This window comes from Phaethon aethereus, assembly GCF_964289735.1.
Source record: "Phaethon aethereus genome assembly, chromosome: 2".
In the NCBI taxonomy this organism is placed as follows: Eukaryota; Metazoa; Chordata; class Aves; order Phaethontiformes; family Phaethontidae; genus Phaethon; species Phaethon aethereus.
Window position 1 is genome coordinate 48,678,378 of NC_138582.1, and position 19,631 is coordinate 48,698,008.

At 41.4% G+C, this 19,631-nt stretch overlaps 1 protein-coding gene across 4 annotated transcripts in view; it reads left to right on the top strand.

Annotated features, from left to right (window-relative positions):
* NOL4 (nucleolar protein 4) overlaps positions 1–19,631 on the top strand; it is a gene marked incomplete at its 3' end in the record, with an annotated part of 203,785 nt that overhangs the window by 51,095 nt on the left and 133,059 nt on the right. For all 4 annotated transcript variants that reach the window (XM_082015263.1, XM_082015264.1, XM_082015265.1 and 1 more), the window contains exon 5: positions 3,930–4,062. In XM_082015263.1, the coding sequence (XP_081871389.1) occupies positions 3,930–4,062 (133 nt within the window). The remainder of the gene's footprint in view (positions 1–3,929; positions 4,063–19,631) is intronic.

Genomic DNA, 19,631 nt, shown 5'->3' on the forward strand with positions numbered 1-19,631 from the left:
TTACCACTGTTCCATGGCTGGGGCTAATATGCTGTACTGCTTCAAATTACCTGAAGGTGCCCTTTTACTGTCTGGACCAGCGGAAAGGTTAAGGGGGGCACCGTGTTCACCCGAGACTTAGTGCTGTGCTCAGCAGTGACTTTCATTGTCTACGTCTAGAAAGCAATACCATCAACAGCTGAAATGAATGGCATGTTCTCAAGGTTAGCAGCCAGGATGCAACACATTATAGCGAGATAGGTGGAAGCCCTGGCAACATCAGTTGAAATCTTTAAGGCAAAAAGCTTGATAAATAAGAGTAGGAGTCTCTTTCGAAACTTTGAATACAAAGACAGAATCAAAAAGCAAGAGAACTAGGCTGAGAATCAAGCTTCTTCAGAGAGAATTGGAGTTGAATTGCATTTATTTCTTCTCAAAAATTATTTCCTTCCTATGATGTATTCAGAGTTTTTCCAGATCTTAAGAAGTGCTTCATCAGTTGGATGGCACCTACCAAATTATTTGTAATAAACTCATTTTACTAGAAATGTGTTCATTTACCGTTTGAGCTGCCAAATATTTAGAAGCCCAGCTATGTGCCAGCCAAAAAGCAGTCCTGCATGCTGCGTCCTTCTGCCTGACTGCAAGATTTTTTTTTTTTAATAAAGAAAACCTTCAAAAACAACCTTAGCAGCTGGATTATGTCAAAGACCCTGACCGACTCCTGACTTCTGTGGAGTCAGACAGATTTGTTTCATAATAAGTAGATGTGGGCTATTGGTCAAGATTTAGGAATTATTCAACACCCCATAGAATGGGGATTTCATCACTCTTCAGGATCCTTGTTTAGCTTTTGCCTTTTTTTTTAATTGTGGAGGGTGTGGGGAGAGATCCCCCGGTCTTTGAGTCCTTCATGCACAAATACAGCTTGGTCATCTTTCCTTCCTGTTGAGTCCCCCCTCTGTCCCTTTTCAGGAATCTGGCAGCAGGGTTTCAACCAGCAGGACAGAAGAGGCTTTATCCCTGCAGCAGCCTTTGGAGTTAAAGTAGTCCTTGGTTTTTCCACTTCCTCCCTTTGAGAATTACTCCTCACACAACAGGGTCAAGGGCTCATGCTGGATCAGGGCTACCTGCCACAGTGCCTCTACAGCCTGAATATTTAGGTGCAGTCTTTCTGGTTTGATGACTGAAATTTGCATTAAACCAGTTTTCATCTAGGTGAACCAGTGGAGATGATATGGTGGCAGCAGGAAGCACCATTGGTTGCTATCTCCCTGCCCAGCTGTTTTGCAGCTCTAATGGTACTGTGTATGAGATGTTTGCAGCACTGGATTTATGAAGACAAAAGTAATTTTTGATGTGTTTTAGTAATAATGTCTTTGCCAGGGCAGAATGGACACAAGAAAAGTTCTTAAGATAATCTTTACATCTTTTCTCAAGGCAGTTGAGAGTTGAGTTCTACTAAGAATTTCTTCTTCCTTTGGGGTATACATTTGTTGCACTCAGAACAAAATGGCAATGAAAATGGCACAGTACGAAGCAGGAAGATTTTTGGTGCATACATTCAAACTATTTAATGCACTTACAACACATGATTGGGTTTGTAGGAAGGCTCTGTTTCCAAGGTTTCATCATATGTATTCTTGTGGAGGGGGTGGAATTGAGACAAGAGTAAACTTGGATGCCACAACTAACTAGCACAGTGACTGAAAGCCTCCTAATTCTCTCATCCTCAATTCGTCGTTTTTAAGCTGAGGCCACCGATGAAAGGGAAACAGGCTTCATCTAACGGGAATTCATCACTCTGGGGGAGTTTACAGCTCTATTGCTCGCAGCTCCTATCCTCGTGCCTGTGTGTCATGTAGATTCAGATAAATGTTTACAAAGTTTGGGGAGAGAGGTGGAGATATTCTGCAGAGTGCTGTAGGCAAACACAGCACTGTACGCTGCCCATGTGTGTTGTTTTATAGCTATGCAAGTGTTGGATAGCCAGAACTCCCTTTCTGGGAGCCCATACAGATTGCCTAACCTCAGAATTGGAAAACGTAAGCTGCTGTTTGCTGATTCCTGCAGGATTCAATGAGAAATACCACTGTGTTTTAACAGAGGCACAGCTTTCCAGAAGGTCTGGGGGAGTTTGTGTTCTGATCTTGCTCTGTGAACAAGCAGTGTGTGTTTTCCCTGAGCCTCAGAACCAGTTCAGCATGTGCCTCGGCCCCGTCTGTCTGGGGCAGGAGGCTAGTGGGCACCATGGTTCTTGTGTGAGGGCAGCGTTTGGGTATTTGCTGCTGCTGTAACTGGGGTGTTCCCACCTTACCTGGGCAAGGCAGACAGGTGCCTGCTAGAGAAGCCCTCACTCTTCCATTTATTTTTTTGCAAAACTTTGAGAACAGGTATGTTTTTTCATTATTTGTCATTGTCCTGGTGTGACAGCGCAGAGCAGTATCACCTTGCGTCTCACTCCTGAATGGCATTTGGCAGTACTTCATCCCCGTTTAACAAGAGTCTTGACTGCAGGGAACTTGCCTTCTGAAAATGAGAGAAATGCCCATGCAAGCTGGAAACATCACTGAGACCCAAGAGAGGAATTGATTTAAGGGCCAAGCACTCAGAAAGAAGAAAGCAGCTGTATTAGTATCTGTACAAACCAGTACACAACAAATACACAGTAAATCATATTCTAAAGATAGCTATTTTTCTAGGTCAATTCTGGTGAGCAACCCAGAAAAATAGTCAGAATCCTGTCAGCTCTGTTTTTGTTTTTAAAAAAAAAGTATTAATTGGAATAAGTATTTTAAACTGACCTTCAGGGGATACAATCACAGAATCATTAAGGTTGGAAAAGACCTTTAAGATCATCAAGTCCAATCATCAGCCCAACACCACCATGCCCACTAAACCATGTCCTGAAGTGCCATGTCTACACATTTTCTGAACACTTCCAGTGATGGTGACTCCACCACCTTCCTGGGCAAAAAATTACAAATTATAAAAAATACAAATATAAAAATACAAAATTATTTGCTGTATTTTTCTCTATGTTCTTTAAAATGCTTTTCTTCATAACAGGAATAATTATCTCAGAAAAGTTGTTATTGAAAATATGTCATCTTAGGTTTGTATGTTGCCTCAGCAGCTTACAGAGCAAGACTTACGGATACTTATTTTTTATCCATGAGTGGGACTGAAACAAGTGATGTTAAACATGTATGTGAACATTTTCTGGACTAGGTCCAAAACTGCTTTGCTTTTATAAATGAGGACAAAATATTTGCTTGGGACTTTTACTTTTTGCCCTCTGCTATCATCCCTAGCAGATGCTCTGTAATTAGACTTGATGGATAAATATAAAAGATATATAAGGTAAAGTAAATTAGAAACGATTCTCATGTGATTATATTACTTTGGTTTGCCATTGACTGTCATTTGAACATGCTCAGAACTTTTATAAGCTTTATAATTTTCACAGATGCTTCTTTAAACACAGTAGCAGTGTAAGGATGACATCATGTCAAGAGAATTTGGTCGTGGATTCATATTAGGTCAAGTTGTCCTTCAGAAATATCTTACTGTGAGCGGTCGTCACGGGGTTACCGACCTCACTTGGGAAAGGTAGAGGATTCAGACAGAGAATGCGGAGAGCTGTCCTGAACCAAATTTCAATAGTGAGAACTTGTTATGGGGTCTGTAGTTACTAGCCCTCTTTTCCAAAATACTGTGGAAACAGTTACGAGAGTGTGGTGATGGAGTATCCTCACAGTTGAATAAATTGCATTTGTCAGCTGTGTTTTACTTGCTGTTCTTTATGTGCTCTGCTTGTTTGCTTACATACACAAAGATTTAGCATGATTATACTACACACCAGGTGTGAGTGAAACAAATGGGAACGAGTGAACTGCATGTATAAAGTGGGATGTTCTCAGCATGTCTCTGAAACTTTCCATTTGCAGGATGAAAGCTCTATAGAAAGTGATGAGTTTGATATGAGTGACTCGACTAGGATGTCAGCTGTGAACTCCGACCTCAGCTCAAACCTGGAAGAGAGAATGCAAAGTCCTCAGAACCTCCAGGGCCAGCAGGATGGTAAGGCTCTTGTTTTGTACAGAAAATGCGGTATTGCCTTGTCTTTTTCCCATTCTGTGCCTTCATTTAGTACCTGCTGTGTCCTTTTCTTCATAGTGTGTTTCATTAGGTAATTTGAAATACATGTTCCCTGTGTCTCAGCATGAAGAGGATGAAGTTGGATTTTTTTGCAGGTTAATTTATTTGTTGCTTAGGCAACAGGTGAATGCTTAGACCACTATATGTGAAGTATTATTATTTTACTATTTTTATATATGTAGCGTGACCATCCACAGGCATAGAAGGAAATGAAACTCAGACCTTTCTGAGGCAACCCATAAGGCTGAGAAAGTTGTTTTTACTGGTTGAAATGAGGGAGAGGGGTGTGACAGAACATGGTTATTTGAGAGCTAGGAATTGGGATGTGATATTCAGAAGGAAGGAAGAAAAAGACAAACTCTGATAGGGAAATAGAGGTAAAAGAAGAAAACACAGAACGAGCAGCATTGTAAATTTGAATGTTAATTATTTCTAGGTTAGTTACAGCACAAAACTAATTTGTTGGTGAAAGAGATGGAAGTTTTACTTCGCATAGAAGATGCGTGGATATGTACTCTTTGATTTCAGCCCTTGTTATAGAACTAGTTAGATGGGCCTGGTTTGGAATTAATTTTCTCCCTGGCTACAGAGCTCACAAAGAGCCTGTCCACTACAGCCTGCAACAGTGGCTCATGAGTGGCGCGTGAACGCCCAGCACCCAAGGGCAGGTCTATTCTATCGCTGTTACAAACAACACACTGGTATTCTGTGTTTGTCACTCCATAATTTCCTGGCCATATGTGCCGATTCAGAAGTGCTTCTTATATTTCTCCTGAACACTAAGTAGTTGACTAAGGATTTGACAGTTAAGCTGAATTCTTTTGGCTTTATGCATTGTGGTCAGTTGCTAGCTATTTAAGGTGAGAATGGGTGTGCTACAGAGTGGCTGATAGGATCTGGTGGTGGGTAGGACCTTCTGCTGTGTTGCTCTCTGGACAAATAAAGGAGGAGGATGTCTATGATAATTTGGTAGGCCAGATTCTAACCACAGCTGCCTTTTGTCTGAGTGTCCTCAAGCTATCACAAAATTTGTGCAACTTTTGACTTAATTTCTATCTATGTATGTTACTAAAGGAGCAATTCTGATGCACAAGATGCAGGGAAAGCCAGTTCATTTTCCTGTTGCAGTTTGACTTTTCAGGGTTAATATAATAATACTGCTAAATTAGAGTTTTCAGGGATACTTTGGAAGGTGCCATTTTGATGTATCTGGCTTTCAGTGCAAAACTGTGCTTTAGAAGTTTTTCCTTACCTATCTATCTACTCAATCTGTTTCACATATATAGAGTATTTCTTAATAGTAATTATGTGCATGTATATGTCTGAAATAAAAATTATAGCTCAGTACAGTAACCTATGAAGAAATGCCTGTCATACATGTCTTAATACCTGCCACAACCAGATTCATGTGCCACATCTAATCATATTAGAACATAAGTACGACTGATAAAATGCTGCAAATCTGTCACTTGCTATTTAAAATGTATGGGAGATAAATGCACCGTGGCCTTTGAACTACAAGTAGTGTGATCTTACAGAATTGCTTTAAATCTCTCAGCTTTCCTTCCCTTCCTCCCAGATGGTACTTACCTTCCTAACACAATCCTATTTTTTGCTACATTTTCTGGCTAAAGCATCCGCTGATAGAGAGATTTGAAATAGCAGCTCTTCTTGCTCATGCTTTTCCTGTGCTAGCTGTTGTCAGGTAGCAAACCTGAGTGTGGCTAGTTATAGCAACACTGCTTTTTCAGATAGGGGAGAAGAGGCTGAAGGAGAAACTGAAAAAATTTAGAGAAAGGGGGAAAGAAGAATGATAGGAGAGGGCAGGAAAAAAGACTGGAAGAAAATGAAGACAGGGATTGAGAGATGGAAGCAGGAACAGGAAGGAGGGAAGACAAAAGGGAACATAAATGAACTTGACAGTACAATCCCTTTCGTCATCACAGCCTCCGCTGTAAAATTTTACAAATCTAATACTTAATTACAGCGCACGCACACCAAAATCATCACCAAAGCATGAATTTGTATATCTACAGTGATTCCTGCTCCCTTCCCTCAAACATTCTGTATGTCCATGAGAGTTTATGTCAGCCACCACATTTGATCTACAGATAGACACTTGGCACTTGACCGGTCTGAAATGCCTTTGCTGCATTCTGGCAGGTGAAAACTTACTGCTGAGTACAGTTGCCTGTGCGCACACGGTTGGGAATGGTGTCTGTGGTGGAATGGGACAGCACAGGTCTTCTGCTGCCCTAAGCATGCCCTCATTGGGAGAATGATTTGCTAAAGGAAAGGTGCTGTCTGGAGTGGATCAGTGACAGCTCCAGTGTACCTAAAGGTGATGTGATCTATCACTTTGCTTACCTGGCTTTCCATGTGAGGTGATATGAGAGTATTGTGGGACGTTTATTGTTTTTTTTCCCATGGATTTCAACTGATTTGGTACTAGGGTATAAACAGAGCCTGTGTACCCTAGAGGAATGTAATAGTGAGCTGGGCCATGCCACTGAGGGGTAGATGGAGGCTCCTCTTTCAGTTCAGTTTTTCAAAACATAGTGGAATGCTGACACTATCTACATAAAAGGTATAAGATGCTTCATACCCTCTTCCCGTGGGGCTATACCTGCATTGTATTTAGACAGGCATTTAGCTTTGGGACTCCATTGCAGAGCTCATACTAGAAAATTTGACCTGAGGTTTCTTGGTGTCTTCAGTCTAGCACTCTGTGTTTTCTGTTTCTCATGGTTAGGTTGTTTGAACCTAAATAGAATAAAGGCAAATATGAGGGCAGCCAACAGTATCATCTGAAAGCAATAGACTTCTTTATCCAGAAACATCATGGTAGGTAGGAAAGATGCTGAGAAGGAGGGCAGAGAGAGGGGAGGCGTGTATTTGCTCACAGTAGATGGGTGCTGGTACTGCACAAAAGTCCTGGGCTCCGCAAATGTATTGAGGCTTCACAAGATTCCTTATATAAAGCATATTAAGTTGAAAGGAAACAGGGAATTGAGGAAGAAAGGAAAAGTGGGGAGAGTTGGTGAATTGTATCTGTAGTACTGAAGTTGCCATAATAATATGAAGGACAGTTCCCACTTCAAATTAGCCTTTGTACGCTTTTAAATAACAGGGCCTTGAGTCACACCTGCTGGTGAATGGCTGAAAATAGCATCCTGAGCACCTGCAGGGCTGCTGCAACGATGGGGGAGGAGTTGGAAAAGAGCTGCTGCTCTTCCCTGGGGAGTTAGGAAAGGAAAGCAGCTCTAATTTACAGTCGGTTCATTCCCCAGCTGGGAATGGGGGTAAGGCTATCTGGTTGGCAGTGCCTCAGAGCTGCTTTCCCTGGCAGCCAGCTGGATAATAGGGCTGCAAATTGCTGGTGTGTTCCTTTCCCTTTGCCCCCCTCTCCCTTTGCTTGCCCCTATTTTCTTGCTTCCCTATATACGCTACAGCTCCTTTGTCCTAAGCTGGTTCTTTGGAGTGAGCCCTGCATACCACTCATCTAGGGCGAAGCTCCCACTTGAGAGCTGTCTTTAATTCTCCTGTCTCCTAATAACACTCTAGGGACCCTGATGTTGCTGGATCAAACCCTACTGCCCTTGTCTCAGACCACAGACAGCAGGCAAGGTTTGCAAACTGAGTTGGAAATAAAGGAGCTTGTCTTTTTTTTAATTAGTGCTTTGCCCTCTACAAAAATGATTTTTGTAGTGAAAACTGACCTCTAGATAGGTCTGTCAGAGGGGCAACAAGAGCATCCGCCCTGAGAGAAAATGGGACGCTTACTGCCTTTGCCTGTCCGCTGTGCAGAACGGCTGAGTGTGTTTGCTCCTTTGCTGTGGCAGTTCATTAGTTACCAAGACATGAGAGGTGTAGGGGGATGCTCTGATTAGAGGAAATTAAGACCATGCACAACTCTAGAAGTAACAAGATAAATTTTATGTTGAATTTTTTTGGTTTTCACTACGTGAGCTATCAAAAATCAGGGATGAGACTTTTTGACTGTAGCTCAATGCAAGATGCAGAATTCATTTATTTTCAGTATTTCTCACTGTACTGAGGTACACCAAAACGTATCAGTTCTTTGTCTGGATGTGGATGGAGGGACTATAGAATCATAGGATTATAGAATAGTTTGGGCTGGAAGGGACCCTTAAAGATCATCTAGCCCAGCCCCCCTGCAGTGAGCAGGGACATTTTCAACTAGACCAGGTTGCTCAGAGCCCCGTCCAACCTGACCTTGAATGTTTCCAGGGATGGGGCATCTACCGCTTCTTGGGGCAGCATCTTCTGGTGTTTCACCACCCTCACTGTGAAAAATGTCTTCCTTATATCTAGTCTAAATCTACCCTCTTTTAGTTTAAAGCCATTACCTCTTCTCCTATTGCAATAGGCCCTGCTAAACTGTCAGTTCCCATTTTTCTTATAAGCCCTTTTTAAGTACAGAAAGCCTGCAGTAAGGTCTTCCCAGAGCCTTCTCTTCTCCAGGCTGAGCAACACCAGCTCTCTCAGCCTGTCCTCATAGGAGAGGTGTTCCATCCCTCTGATTGTTTTTGTGGCCCTCCTCTGGGCCCGCTCCAACAGGTCCATGTCTTTCCTGTGCTGAGGGCTCCAGAGCTGGACGCAGGACTCCAGGTGGGGTCTCACCAGAGCGGAGTAGAGGGGCAGAATCACCTGTCTCAACCTGCTGGCCACGCTGCTTTTGATTGTTGTGGTTTAGCCCCAGCCGGCAACTAAGCACCACGCAGCCGCTCACTCACTCCCTCGCCCACAGTGGGACGGGGGAGAGAATTAGGAAAAAAAACCTCGTGGGTTGAGATAAACACGGTTTAATAGGACAGAAAGAAAGAAGGAAACAACAATGATAATACCAACAAAGGAATGTACAAGAACAAGTGATGCCCAATACAGCAATTGCTCACCACCCGGTGATCGGCAGCCCGTCCCCGAGCAGCGATTTCCGCCCCCCCGGCCAGCTCCAGTTTATGTACTGGGCATGACGTCGTACGGTAGGGAATATCTCTTTGGCCAGTCTGGGTCAGCTGTCCCGGCTGTGTCCCCTCCCAGCTTCCCGTGCACCCCCAGCCTGCTTGCTGGCAGGCTGGCACAAGAAGCTGGACTGTCCTTGACTGCTCAGCAACAACCCAAAACATCAGCACGTTATCAACAGTTTCTCATCCCAAATCCGAAACACAGTCTCACACTAGCTTCTGTGAAGAAAACCAGCTCTATCCTGGCTGAAACCAGGACATGATGCAGCGCAGGATGTGGTTGGCCTTCTGGGCTGAGAGCACACATTGCCAGCTCAAGTCCAGCTTTTCATCCACCAGAACCCCCAAGTCCTTCTCAGCAGAGCTGCTCTCAATCCCTTCATCCCCCAGCCTGTATTGATACCGGGGGTTGCCCCGACCCAGTTGCAGGACCCTACACTTGGCCTTGTTGAACCTCATGAGGTTCACATGGGCCCATTCCTAGAGCTTGTCTAGGTCTCTCTGGATGCAGCACTCAGCTTGGTGTCATCTGCAAACTTGCTGAGGGTGTACACAATCCCACTATGTCATTGATGAAGATATTAAACAATAATGATCCCAATACAGACCCCTGAGAGACACCACTCATCACTGATCTCCATCCGGACATTGAGCCATTGTTCTCTTCAATCTACTTTTTAGAAAATGATAGTTACATGTTTATACATATTTATATAGAACTTGTCCTTGCAGTCTAGATATGAGAACATATGTCACGATTCAACCTTTGATGGGCGTTGTGCTATCATCATCGATGTGGAGATTACTAATAGGCTTTTCCTGGTTGTGTTTTTTTCAATGTATAAAAAATTGAGCAATAGTCCTATAATGCAATGAAGGATTATGCCTTCAAGTAGTTTGTGGTCATTTGTATGGTGCCAGTTCTCTTTCCCTGATGTGTTCAAATTGCCAGGCTTTCCACAATATTGATGTAGGAGATGTGGTTGTTCACATTAACTATTCCCTTCACTCATTTGGTGTTTGTGGTAGGTACAAGTATTGGAGTCAGTCATCTAAATACCTGTTTTCTGTGTCGAAGCTATAATCTTTACTCAACAGCTTCACCTGAAACACTAACATCAGCTGATTAACTTGTCAAAACTGTGTGTCTGTGCAAGGATGCAGTTTGCTGTATGCATGCTTGCCGTGGGTTTATTCTCTCTGAACTGAGTCCAAGCCAAGTGTTTAATCCATCTTCCCATTCTCAATGGGTTGTATTGTTATACTTCTTTCTGCTTTTGTCTTTATTCCACTAAAACCTGGACTCCGTGTCTTAAAATAGTGACTTCTCTTTTTCCACAAAGTAATTTAAGTGACATGTCTGGGTTTGAACACCAACTGCAGGCCAAAGTGAAGACAGATTGGTGAAGGAGCTTATTGGAGTAAATCATCTTTGCTGTTTTGGCCCTGCTTTTGGTGTTGAGTAAAGTGAGTGGTAACAAAGCCAACATAAGAACAGACGATTCCCAGCACTAAACCCATGGCAACCTTTTTGCTGCTAATTAAGACTTTTCAGTGGAAATGTTATTTTACATTGATTTATAAAATCAATTTACGTTAATGGGTATTGTGCCTTTAATTTCTGTTCAAGCACTGAAAGGTTTTACAAATATGCTTGTTTTGTATATGGTCTAAATCCACTTGGCTTCAGTAAAGGGCCACTGAAGATTAGCTGAAATGTTTGCAAAGTTTGGGCGTCGTCTACTTAAAAGCTTGACTTCTTTAGGCTTCAAAACAAAGCACCTGACATTTCTGTGGTGTATGGGGTGGAGTGAAATTACCACATGAAGTCATAAAGGTTTAGTAACAATATTAAAAATAAAATAAAAAGCAGCCTGCCAGTTTTCCTACATGCATTTTCCCGATATACTTTCAGAAAGACTTTTCATTTTGGGGATTTTCTGTAGCTTGACTGGTTTTATTTGCAGTTTTTAGATCCATACTAACAGAGCTATAATACTATAAAAATTGCTTATTATGCTTATACAGTATACCAAACATTGGACATGTGAAGTTAATAAGCATTTTACTCTAAAGCAAAAGGTAATTTTTGCTTAATAGCGAGGGTTTGGGCTGATTAAGAATGAAGGAGGTAGCACTGTTAACTTATAAAGAGTATAGAAAAACAATTGCTACTTTACTTTTTTTTGGTGAAATGGCAGACCATTTAAAATTACATTCGAGCTAGGGCCAGGAGAGCTGACTGAATTTTGTGATATAGTCAGACCTTCCAGTCTTGCTTGAGCCAGTGAAACTTGCAACATTTTGGGCAATAATCTCACTTCTTATGACTGAGGGTGAAACAATAAATACAAGTCTTCTGGAAGAGATCTAAGTACCTGCCTGTCTCATGGCAGTGAAAAGAAGAGAGGAATACAGTACCGTCCAGGCAATACTAGCAATACAGCACCTTATGCATGTCTTTTGTGATCTTGCTCCAATTTCCCTGAAGAGGAAAGCCCACCTGTATGAACAGGTTTTACCTTTCTCCTCTTCTGGGAGATAGAGCAGAGGCAGCACAGGCTGAATGAGGGCAACAACCGCATCCCCAAGACGAGGGCTGAGACAAGCTGGCAAGATAAAATGAGGAAGGACTCTGTTTCGACTGCCTGGCAATCTGTTCTGAGTTTAAGAGAAGGTCTCCTGTCTCTGCAGCTGTCAATTTGCCACCTTTTGCAAGCACCAGCTTCATTACTGAATGAAGCAAAAGACAGCACAGTCACATATGCATGTTTCTGAGTAAGTCTATGGGCTGCACTGAAGTGTTACTTTACACGTGTCAAAATCCACAAAGGTTTCTTTAGACAAGGGGTTAGTTATAATATATTGCTCTATTTGAGAAAATTAGTATCATCTTCACCTAAGCAGAGTTAAAGTGGACCTGAGAACCCAGTGTATAGTGCTAGTATTATTTTGCGTCCATGGAGCTACACCTGGGGTGATTTGGCTCATTCGATTTGCTTTGATGTAATATTTGCACAAACCAATATGTTTAAGAAAGAGGAAGGAAATGGTGAAACAAGAACAGAAAGCCAGAAAGTTGTGGAAATCTAGTTTCAGTGGTGTTTTAATGGCTTTTTTAGAGTGCAAAAGGCACTACGAGTGGCACTGTAATGACACTTGAGCAGTTACGATGTCAGTGATAATGCATTGTACTGAGCCTCTGCAAGGGCTTGAAACGTTGGTGCAGCTGTGTTAGAAACGTTCAGTCCTTAACATCATTAAGGAGAGCTGGGTGGAATTTTCAGCAAATCAAGTATTTTAATCTACTGGCTGTTGACAAGGCAGCTGACATGTGCATTGTTATCAGAACACTGAGCTGATACATGAGGCACTGTTATTGTACGATAGATGAAAATCTTCCTTTGACTCTCTATACAACTCAAATTTGGTATGAATTAAACATCAGTGTCTCTCCATGGAGAGCGCTCCTTCCTGCCTCCATATTAACGTCGTTAACTGAAGGCATGGCTGAGACCAGAACCTCACTAACTCAGTGGACTTGCCTAACAGACAAGGGTCTCAAACCAGGATTTGGACATGAACACCCCTCTCACTGAAGTGTAGCAAATGGATTACATTTACAACTGACTCTTTTAATATGTAGAGTTACTGTGTTTTCATTTGCTAGTTCCAAGCATCTTGTGAGTTGGCTGTGCTGAATGTCTCTCCCCGCTCCTTTTTACTTCTGTGTGTCTTCTCTCATCTTTTATAACTTGTGTTCTTTTCTTTGACATGTCTTTGTTTGTTTTTCTATCTTATACTGTAATTTTCTTTAGAGACTAAAATATTATTAAACATGAATTATGCATTGAGCAGACTCTCTGCTACAGTCTGACTGGTGTGTTGCAACCAGGGAACAATCCCATTTCCCGCACCACCCTCCCAGCTGCACAACTGTCACTTTCTATTACACTTGCCTTGAACAATTGAGTGTGGCTTGTAATGACAATAATTGCCACAAAATTGTTTGTCATGTTTGCCTTGTTAGCAACAAGCTACTAACTGTTGGTTACAATCAAGTTCTCAGCTATTACTCCATAATTACATCAGGGAATACTTGCAGCCAATAATAGCTGAGAAATTAGAATTATCTTTTCACAAGTAATGCTAAAACGCTTGCAGACCATTCACTCTATTCACAGCCATTCTTTTTTATATCAGCAATATGGTGGTAAGTGAAGCCTAACCCTGTGTAAAAGGCTAGCTGCAGACCTGTGTACTTTTGCACCTTCAAAACGGGTCTGCGGGTAGCATCGCTTTTGTGCAGGTCCTCTGTCAATAGATAGTCACTTTGGCAATAAAACTGACCAACCAAGCTATCTCTTCCTTACGCAGGTAGTGAAGGGAGCCAATTTGCTTTTGATTTCATTATGCAAGCCCTTGTTAACTGAGCTTAGCAGGTTTTCTGAAAGCGTTGGTTTGGTTTTGGTTGTTTTAATTTGTTCTTTTCCCTTTTCTTAGTATTTTTCAGATTTTTCCCTCCTGTTTCTCTGTAACATCAAAATGAAGGAGGGGCATTCCGCTGTAGGGATTTAGTTTTGCTTTCCAGTACAGGCACTTTACCCATTTTATCCTTTTGTATGTACCAGTTGCCTTTAGCGGGGGTTATGTGCACAGATTGCTCCATTTAATTTGATCTACTTCCTTACAGTATAGGTAGTTTTTTTCATAACTACCATTAAAATGTATGCAGGGATTCACTCCCATATTTTTTTTTCCTATTACTTTTAATATAGAATAATATAATAGAGCATTTTTATTTCAGTAAAAGGAATGTAAAACAATGTGCTTTAAAGAAAATTAAATTTAGCCATTAATTCTTCACTGTGTTATATTTTAATTAAGGAAGCTATTAATATTTTTTTTCTGAACAGGAAATTCCCTGGAGACACTGGGCTGTCATGTGAAACATTTTTTTTTCATGGAAATTTCTTTAAAGTGTTTCTTGTTTGATAAAATATTTGTAATGCTGAATGTTTAAAATTAGGAGTAATTTTTTAACCACATGCAAATACTTTGATTACAAAAAGAGAGTAGTACTTTTTCAGTACTATAGTTTTGTAATATTTAACACATAGGAAGTGGTTATATGTATTTTCCTGAGATCTGTGGTGTTTTCAAATAATTGATTTACTGTTGCCAAATAGTAACCTTATTTGTTATTCTGAGGCAGAGGGGCATGCCATCCCTGGCACTTCTTAATAAGAGGATGGAAGAAATGATATAATAATTCTGAAATTTTCAGGATGGGCTGAACTCCAGTGGTGTCCTCCAAGTATTTGTGAATGCCGATAGCCTGGTTATTGTGAGAAAGATAGAAGTGATGGTTTGCAGGTGGACTGGAGACTGAAAAATACAAGACCAATTACGTTTAGCACCAACACAGATTAAAATACAGCCCGGCTCTTTTACAAGTCTATTTAGTACTTGGTGACTGGTTAACAGCTTGCTGGGAGACGTGTGAGGCTCCAGCAGTCTCTCCGCTGCTGCATGCCGGGTGGGCACTGACCAGTGCTGGTCATGGAAGGAGCACCCTTCCAGACAGACAGACAGACAGACTTTATTGGCTACTCAAACCCACTCTGGGAAATTATGTGGAGGAGCACACCCTATTTAGTTGCCTTTGTGGGCTGTATTGTGTGTGATGCTGAGAAACCAATCCCGAACCTCATTTGTAAGGGTTGGCATTACCATTAGAATGAATTCAGGTAAAAGCTAACATAAAGGAAGAATCCAAATTTATATAATATACAATTTCCAGACTTAGGTGCACCAACATGAAGATAAATTGATGTCTTAGGTCAGCTTCAAGAAGATTTTCTCCATTTCTATCAGATAAAATCTCACTAGTGCACTAGTCTTGCAGCTGGAATGTGGTTTTCCAGCAGAAACACTGCCCTGAGATCAGTCTGTACTGCAGAAGTTCCTGGTTATGGGGATAGTTGCATCTTTGTATCTGAAATCCTTCCTTCGTGCTTCAGTTTAATTTCAGAGTTTTTACAAGCCTGCTTTCTTGGGAAATGAATTGAGGAGTGAGCTTAATGCATCTCCCAGAGAACTGGTGACTGCTTCTACTGAACTTCTACCAGTCCTGGTGTCCCATGTGCTTTCCTGGGGAGATTTGTTCCCTAAGCAGAAGGTAGAGTGATCTTTGTTAGCAGCTGTCCCGGATCCCTGCTATAAACAAACTGTTAAACTTCTGTAAAATGAATAATTTCTGACTGGAAGGTGGAGTTCAAACCCCTGTGTTTAGCTTTCATACTCTGAAACTTGGATTTCACATAAGCATAGACATTGGCATGGAGATTTAAATGAGATCATCAACCAGAATAAAGCATGTCGTTCACTAGCAGCTTTTAAGTAAGGCAACAGTAATAGGTACTTTGGGGCAGTAATTGATTAGAAAATTTGATTTTGTGCTTTGAGAAACACTGTAATAAAAGCATGATATCAACAGAGTAGTCTAAATTCTTAGGAGCGATAATTGCTATTACTGGTTTGATGGGAAAAGAAATTAGGAGATACAGACAGGGAATAGGTGTGGTGTGTTTTTTTTCCCCCTCTTCAAAGAAAACAAAATAGAGACATGACATTTCAGTTACACAAAGTTGCTGTTCCAAGAAGAACCAAAATACGAAGTGTACTAAAATTTTAATGGCAAAGGCATGCAGTGGATTTTTTATGTCACACTGTTTAAGTGTCTATTGGATGGTTATTCTGAAGGGAGCTGATGCTGCAGCCTGTCAAAGGGGGGATGGAGTGACAGAACTACAAGACTTGAACTTTTAATGTGAATTACCTATAATGGCAGAAACCCTGTTCAAGAGGAGATGGTACAAATACTGAGAGCAGCCAGGTGGTCTAGAGAGGCAGAAAGTAAATAGAAGCAGCCAGTGCTGCTAAATCTCTTTTAAGAGGACTCCTTGTAGGTGTATGAAGAATCGGTAAATAATCTTTGAATACTTTACAGGTCTGTATACATCTTCTTTACCAAAGAAAGCTAGGATTTCTGTCTGTCTAAAAGCAATTGGTAACTTTTAAAAAATATCCCTCTTATTTAACTGTTAAAGGACCATATTTTTACCAAAAGTTTCAAAGAACTTAGAGATTTAGTGACTTAGCTTTTAGAAATTGTATCCAGGATGATCGTGATAGGTGCAATTAAAACCTTACTAAAATCAATGATAAGAATTTCTACAAATTCCAGGGGAGACAAGGTTTCATCCTTCATGTTTTTGTAATAGGTTCTGGGCAGCTGAACTGATCCTAAAGTAGTTGATGTGGGAGCTGAAATTGCAACTGGTTCTTTAATTAAACTATCAGTGCACTTTATGCAGAGATGATAAGCTTTAATTCAGTGAGTTAGCAAAGCTTTGTGTTCCTGTATCTTCCTTTCTTCTTTCTGCTACATTTCTGCGATTCTAGGATGTTATGGATGCTCTCTAGGAACTGTGCATCTTAGATTCCTGGATCACACTGTAACCCCTGGTTATTCCTGTACATCTGTAGTCACAGACTTGCAGTTGCACATATTGTTATATATCCTGCAAATATGCCCTATTTTAATTAAAGGCATGGATGTTGTAAAGCCTGTTAGCAAGGACAAATACTTTTCTGTTCTCTGAATCAGCTACTCGGCAGCATGCTTCCATTCACTTCCTGGAAAAAAAAGGGCTTAAAATGATTTCTTACTCAAGGAGATGGGGAAATGGTGGTGACAGCATTAAAAGGCATGTGGTATGGGTGGATTTTGAAGAGTAAGACGACAGCCTGGCCAAGTTCTCCACAGTGATTTAAGAAAGAGAGTTCTGTGGTGATTCTTGGATTTAATTCTCTCAGTTGGCATTGTAAAGTGTTGATTTCAATGGAAGCATACTTAAATGCAGCTTTACAAAGGAGAAGGTAGACATGGTAAAACAATTATTTTTTCTCAGAAATAATTCTTCACCACCTAGGAAACTGCATACACTCCTAGCCTTCCAGCCTTTTACAGGCAGCTCCAACACTGCCATGGCTATGCAGAAGAACAGGTTCCTTTGAGAAGAGCTTTTACTGCATGGACAATTGACTTGGATGGGTAGTGGTAGCCTATTAGTCTTTTTCTGTTTCTTGGATACTCTTCCAGTGTAATGCCTGGTTTTGAGTAGTCCAGTTGGTAATCTGTGGAGCAGTTCTGTTCAATCTATGGCTTTTCTTTTAGGATGGCTTTGGTGCCTTCTAGGGCGTCTGCTGTTTTTGTAGGTGATTGGTATGAGCTTCTCTAAGTGGAAGAGGATGCTGTGATGTGGCTTCAGGGGGAAGGACAACTGAGGTGTCCCAAATCAGGCATGTGGCCCACCAAACTGGCATAGTGTAATAGCACAAAAGGCCATTGCTTCATAGCTGAAGTTACACAAGGACCTTGTGTAATAGGTGAGCTGGCTAACACCTGAGCATGAACAGACTAGCTAGTAAGACCCCAGACTTAACCCACCATCAAGTACACACATCTGATGGTGAGAGTAGGTGTTAGCAGTACCAATATCTGAGTTTTTTTCTTTGTATACAGAGACAAGGAAAATAACTATTTGGTTTTTAAACTGTTCCTGCCCTGCAGAATGACTTTCTCTGAATAATAATGTGTTTCTTTAAAGATATTCCTTTCTTGTGGGTCAGGAAGAAATCTAGTCTCCCATGCTGTCTGACCTCTTGGGAATAATGCAATTAGCTGCACTTTGAACCTGAATGAAAAAATGAGGAGAAAATCACTCTCCTGACTCCTCCATTATTACTGATCAGAGGGAAAACCGTCTCCCTTCAGCACCCTTCAAGGCAGGAAAATTTTGCTTACTTTTCTTGCCTATGTGAGTATGTGGTGGATGCTTTACCATTTGTTTCTCCCTGACTGTAAACACAGATGTGAACAGAAATCAGTTCTGAGGAAAAATCCAGGGAGTAGAGGGCTAGGAAGGCTGCTTAGGGAGTAGCAGAGATTTAGCTTGCCAGGGTTATTTTTCCAGCAGCATTTATTAAAAATAAAGTTAGCATTGAGTTGTATGTTGGCCCTGTTGTGTATTTCATTAAACAGTAGGGAACAAGCACAAAACTAATTCAAGTGTACATGGAAGTATCTATTACTATGAATAGATGTTCTATTTGTATGTTTTATAACCATATTTATAAATCTATGTTTCTCTTATCACATATAAATCTCCTTCTGTATTCATCTATTTCTAAGTAAAGTGAAATGATCACTGAAGAGCGATAGAGTTTTATGGCATGGGAATCTGTTATTAAGCGGATGATACATTTTCCTGTGCTGTAATTAGAGGCCGTCTTGGAGAGCTCAGAAATATCATGGGCCTGAATTTCTAGAGAGGCAATTCTGTGAAGGCTAAATCCAACCAAAGCAGTGTATGTTCCAATACCTCTTGAAGCTTCGAGGCAAAAAAAGAGTTTTCACCTCTGGTTTTCTTGTTGTTTTGGTGTGGGTGGAAAAGGTTTTGTCTGAATGTGTTTCAAATAAATCACAAGGTGTGTGCCATCTGAGCCAGCTTGTGTTTTCTAGTTCAATAGGAGCAACAGCAAGAAACAGTGAATGTCAGTGTCTGTAGCTCCCATCAGAATATTACAGGTTATATCTGAGGGGCAGCAGTAGCTACAACAGTTTAGCAGCACATTCTTCTTCCAGGGAAACAACATAAAAAATAAATTTGGATGGCTGTCTCCTGTAGAAGCAGGTTCCACATATATGTATATGAAACCTATAGTGAAGCTCTTTCCATCCTTCAAAGTGTTTTGCTGATACAGGAGAGTGCCCATCTTAGGGGCTTCCTCTCAAAGTCATTTCTAGTGGTGCTTTGCAGGGCAGGGCAGAGACTGGGTGGAGAACATAAGACTGGTGTGGACTTGAAAATTGCTATTGGTGAGTAAATTGTCTCCTGAGGGATCTTCTTTACGTGATTTGATTATTAAGTACAATGATTGGCTGCATCCAAAGAGTTACAGTCAGTGCCTCAATGTTCAAGTGGAAACCAGTAATGAGTAGTGTCCCTCAAGGGTCCATACTGGGACCAATACTATTTAGTATCTTCAGCAATGACATAGTGGGATTGAGTGCATCCTCAGCAAGTTTGCAGATGATATCAAGCTGAGTAGTGCAGTTGATATGCCTGAGGGATGGGATGCCATCCAGAGGGACCTTGACAGGCTTGAGAAGTGGGTCCGTGCAAGCTGCATGACGCGCAACAAGGTCAAGTACAAGGTCCTGCACCTGGGTTGGGACAATTCCCAACATCAATAGAGACTGGGGGATGAATGACTTGAGAGTGCAGAAGGACTTGGGGATACTGGTGGATGAAAAATTGGGCATGAGCTGGCAATGTGTGATGACAGCCAAGAAAGTCAACTGTATCCTGGGCTGCATTAAAAGAAGCGTGGCCAGCAGGTCGGGAGAGGTAATTCTGCTCCTCTACTCCGCTC